The sequence below is a fragment of the Oenanthe melanoleuca genome, chromosome 2, assembly GCF_029582105.1.
Source record: "Oenanthe melanoleuca isolate GR-GAL-2019-014 chromosome 2, OMel1.0, whole genome shotgun sequence".
NCBI classification, from domain to species: Eukaryota; Metazoa; Chordata; class Aves; order Passeriformes; family Muscicapidae; genus Oenanthe; species Oenanthe melanoleuca.
Genome location: NC_079335.1, coordinates 126,840,460 through 126,845,133, shown reverse-complemented (window position 1 = coordinate 126,845,133; position 4,674 = coordinate 126,840,460). Strand labels below are relative to the sequence as shown.

General features: G+C 37.5%; 1 protein-coding gene across 1 annotated transcript; it reads right to left on the bottom strand.

Moving 5' to 3' along the window:
* Positions 1 to 2,778: 2,778 nt before the first annotated feature.
* FAM237B (family with sequence similarity 237 member B) lies at positions 2,779 to 4,262 on the bottom strand. Its single transcript, XM_056484606.1, has 2 exons — positions 3,504 to 4,262; positions 2,779 to 2,804 (listed from the first exon to the last, which is right to left on the bottom strand). The coding sequence occupies exons 1-2, from the start codon at positions 3,880 to 3,882 to the stop codon at positions 2,779 to 2,781; spliced, it is 405 nt and encodes a 134-aa protein (XP_056340581.1). The 5' UTR covers positions 3,883 to 4,262.
* Between the last annotated feature and the right edge of the window lie 412 nt (positions 4,263 to 4,674).

Below are 4,674 nucleotides of genomic sequence, written 5' to 3'. Positions count from 1 at the left end.
AAAAATGGTATTTGAAGTTTAGAAAAATCTCTACATGTGTGTTTTTCAAAGATCAGAAGGATTTTTCTTATGGGCAGGTCTGTTAAACACTTGTTGAGTTATAAAGTCTTCACATTGTAGAGTTATGGTGACTCTTTGCTTACTGATAATTTTAACTACAATCTAATTTCATTATGACATTTTCCCAAAACTATCTGTATATAGTTTTTTTTATTAAAATAGCCTGATTGTATATTTCTTGCCTGCCTACAAGAAAGGTAGCCAAGGAATATAAAGATTCTCACCTTAAGTCCTCTGTGTCAAGTAGTCTTGCTCAGTTTTTTATGTTTATATTTCTTTGACACCTCTGCAGCAGCCTTGCTGCTTTATTACTGGTTTAGAGAACGTATGGTCTGTTGTCTTTTCACAATTAAAACCAAACACTACATATTTTACTAGGAGCCCAAAGACTGTGATGTTTGGAGGGCTTCTAATATGCTTTCCTACATGCACATATGTGAATGTGTAGGTGACTCATTACTACTGGCAGCAAGGCAAAGGCCCATTAAAAAGAAAATGTAGAGGGCTTATGTAAGTCCTTCCAATTTCTGAGCAAAAGCTACAGCAATACGCTGTAGGCAAGGTATGGATTAACAACCTTTAACTGGAAATCAGTTTTGTTTATGCAAAAACTTTAAATGAGGCACTGAGCCCCACAACACTGTCCCACAACTGTATTGTTTCTGCTACAGACACCCTGACTGCAAATGAGCAGCTGCAAATGCAGATACTCTTGTTTGTTGAGCATTAATGTTAATTAATAATGACTAGAGAATGAAGGGGGCAGAATTTCCCCAAATACTTACATTTATCCTTCATAAATCAATACTAACACAAGGCTTACAGCAGCACAAACAGCATTTGATTTTGCAAGACAGCCATGGACCATAATTTGGCTGTTGCAGAGGGTAACACAACACCCAAGAAACAGGGCTTGCTGTCCCTGCTGTAACCCAGGGATGGAAAAAGAGGGGCTACTGGTGGAAGAAAAGATCATCCCGTTCACTCTTAGTCCCTCATGCTGACATCCCAGGAGTAGTCAGCTGTGGCTTTCCACAGCTCCCATAGATGTACACCTAGCATGTCCACCTGGAATTTGTTGTGCTGCTGCAATGTACCTGGGGTTCATAATCACCTGCCCCTTTGGCAGGCACCACAGGGTGACAATAGCAACTGTTCAAACTTGCTGGAAACATTAATGGTGGATGCTGAGCACTTTTGTGTCTTACAGAAAAATAATTTAAACAGACTTACTGCCTGAAGAAGGATGAAACTTTTAAAACTGCATAGGATACCTTACTCTGGCATTCAGTTAAAAGACCACTAATTTTTTAATATGATTTGTGCCAGTTAAAACATTTGTTGCAAATGCAATGCAGTACACAGCTTTATAAACTGGATATTGCTGGGGCAGGTTAGATGATGCTCTTCATCATAATGTATCAATTCCTGAAGTTGCTGTGTTTGGGTGTGTAATAACTCCATTTGCCCAAAAATATTATTTCTATGAGGAGGTTAAAGTGATGTTCATGGGTCAGAAGAATCTCTCACTACTTTTGTACCCTCTCCAGAATACTGCAGGAGACATATTTTAGAAGATGCAGCTCAACATTGTGTTTAACTAAACAAACATTTCCAAATCTATGAAACTTGTTGGATATTTTACAAACTATATTTGAGCTAGGCATTATGTGGGATGGATTTATTGTTACTTATGAAGGTTTATATGCTGTTACAGCATGAGTACTATTTCCTAAAATAATTAAAACCACCTCTAATCTCATGAAAGGCTAAAATACAACAGGGACTGAACAAACTTCATTGCCTGAGGAGTAAAGCAGAGAACAGTCAGCATTTCTCAGGTTTTTTATGCTCAGAAGAATTGGATTAAGTAGGCAGTTATTCTTCTTGGATTATTTTATCCATTCTCAATGGTTTATACTGAGAGCAGAGGTTGAGTTGAGTCCCTCTTCTGAACCACTTGGTGCCTGGGTCCCATCTCAGCTGCCATGTGCCTGCAGTGACAGGGCTGGACTGTATCACCTTATTTGTAGCCTTGTGTAAAGCACTGTTCTTCATGTCACCAACTAGTGGCTTATCAAATAACAGTATAGTTCAGACCTTGCTGCTTAGAAAAATATTTTAATTAATCCATAGCTTAGACAAAGCAATGATAAAATACAAAGTCTAGATTGCACAGGACATTACAATGAGCATAATCCTTCCCTTTAGCTTAATGTCTCACTTCTTTTTTTTTTTTTTTTTTTTTTTTTTTGCAGTTTCTGAAGTTAATAGTATGTGCAATACAATATATAAAATACATTGTTTACATTTTCTCTGTTGCATAATGTATAAAAATATATTGGGTTTCCATCAAAATTAACTTTTAAAAAGAGAATTACTGGAAAAGACAAGACTCCACAAAAATATGACACATCCAGACTTTAAAGTTTACATGAGAAAACAAAGGTGTTGACCCAGAACACATTCACACATGCACTGAGGAAAAGGCAAGCTTGGTAGACTGCAACACAGGAAAGCAAAAGTGACAGTGTCGGGGTTCATGTACTTATTAGTTTAGGAGTGATTAAGTACTTTATACAAAAAGAAAAAGGGAAAAAAAAAAGATTGAACCATGCCAAAGGATTTGTCCAAACATCTATAGTATATATTGTGATTTTGTACTCCTTCGTTTTGATGTTGCCTTGTTTAAGTATCTTCATTTTCTCCCCTTTTGGCCTAAAATGGATTGGTGTAAGCAGACCCTGCAAGATTATGAAAGACAGGTAGTTATTGTCCAAGCAATATTTTAGAAATGCTGTGATTAAATAATCTTCATGTTCATTCCAAGAACCTGAATCATCTGACACGGTACATCAGAAAAAAGCCTATTGCTGAGGAGGAATGGGGGCAACAGATCTAGGACTGATTAATAAGATGTAAAGTCACCTACATGACCTCAGTTCAGACTCAAACCCGATCATGATGACCAGAACCTGTCACTGTTTAGTGATTCACAGTGACCATGGCATCACATTATATGTCAGTAATTCTAGTAGGCAGAATAGGGCTCAATCTGTCAGGGATTTGAGCTTCCCTTCTGCAGAATGATGGTTCCCCAAAGCTGAGACTGAACTCCTAATACCAGGAAACTTTCAGTATTGTAATTACTTCACTAATGTATTGTCGTTTATGTGCACACAGTGATAAACAGAGAATGCAGCATCCATTTCCACACACTTCCACATGCACACCCAGCATTTTTTACACTTTGTTAAATATAGAAATGTAGTACCCTAACTACTACTGTCTTGTGTATTATGAAAGTAGCTACCATTGAAGGATGCAAACACTTTGGACAAGTAGAAACAGAAAATTGGAAATTATATTGAGTTGTCTAAACAATGAAGGGTGAGGATGGAGCATTGGTTCAGTTTAATGTTAGCACCACATCCTATAGTTACCTTCTAAAGTTCTGTGTGAGTATGTGGAAGAATATTTGGGAGATGTTAATTGTCTTCTGCCCATTCCATGGGATCTTGAGAGCACACAGTCTACATACATATCCCAGAAGTTCTGGGCTAAATCATTGAAGAGTTCATTGTGCTTGGGCTTAGGGGACTCCTTTAGGAACATCATGAAGTCCCAGAGAGCAATGACTGTATCTGCTACCTTGAGTTTCTTCATTTCCACCAGCCCATGGGACGATACCTCCCAGCACTGATGGTCAATCTCAAGCAGGCTTGGAGGAGTTTCTTTTTGATACTCTAGACTGGCATAAACCAAATTCACTATCAATAAACAGCCCAGCTGAAACCACCATCGTTTCCATACAAATTCCATACTTCAAGAAGGTACCTGAAAAGAAGTGTATAAAATCACAGTGATTCTGACACTATATAGTTCATTGTCACATAATTCTCGTGGGTATCCCAAGAGATAATTTATACATATATTCAGAAAAATACTTTTTTTCCAAACCATGAAATAAATACCAGTCCATGAACCCAAATGCTGGAAGCTAGATTTGCACCTAGAAATTGTTAATGCCATTTAGAACCCAAAATGCCCATGAAAACCCAAAGCAAAAAGTTTGAAGTGATCATAGCCAATGTCAGAAGTGCTCCTTGAGACCAACACTTTTTCCCTTCACCTCCTGTGCTTGGATTGTCAGTAAAATCAGGTTAATAGTAGATGCTTAAATAGTACTAGTGAAATGCTATTTTAAGTTACTGCCAACAAATAATTATAAACAGCCAGTCTTTCAGGGAAAGTCTGACTCAGAAACATGTTAAGGAAGGAATGGTAAATCAGACTGTACACTGTATTGGGTGAGTGTAGGTATGTTAGGAACTCATTCAGCAGCTGGAAGAGGGAAAATTCCTTTCTGGCTTATATTAGAAAATTAAGTAAGATTTTGGCCTTATTATTTCTAGTATATATGCAAAACAGAGAAACTATCTGGAGAATTGGAGATGGAAAGAGCAATAACACAGGAGGCATAATGAGAACTTCAAATGCTACAGAAAATGTATTCTTTACTATACAGAGATTCCCCCTGGGAAAAGTGCAGTCTTCCTGTGATGTGTATTCCATATTGAATCAAATTTAGACAGAACAGCACTAAAACACCTG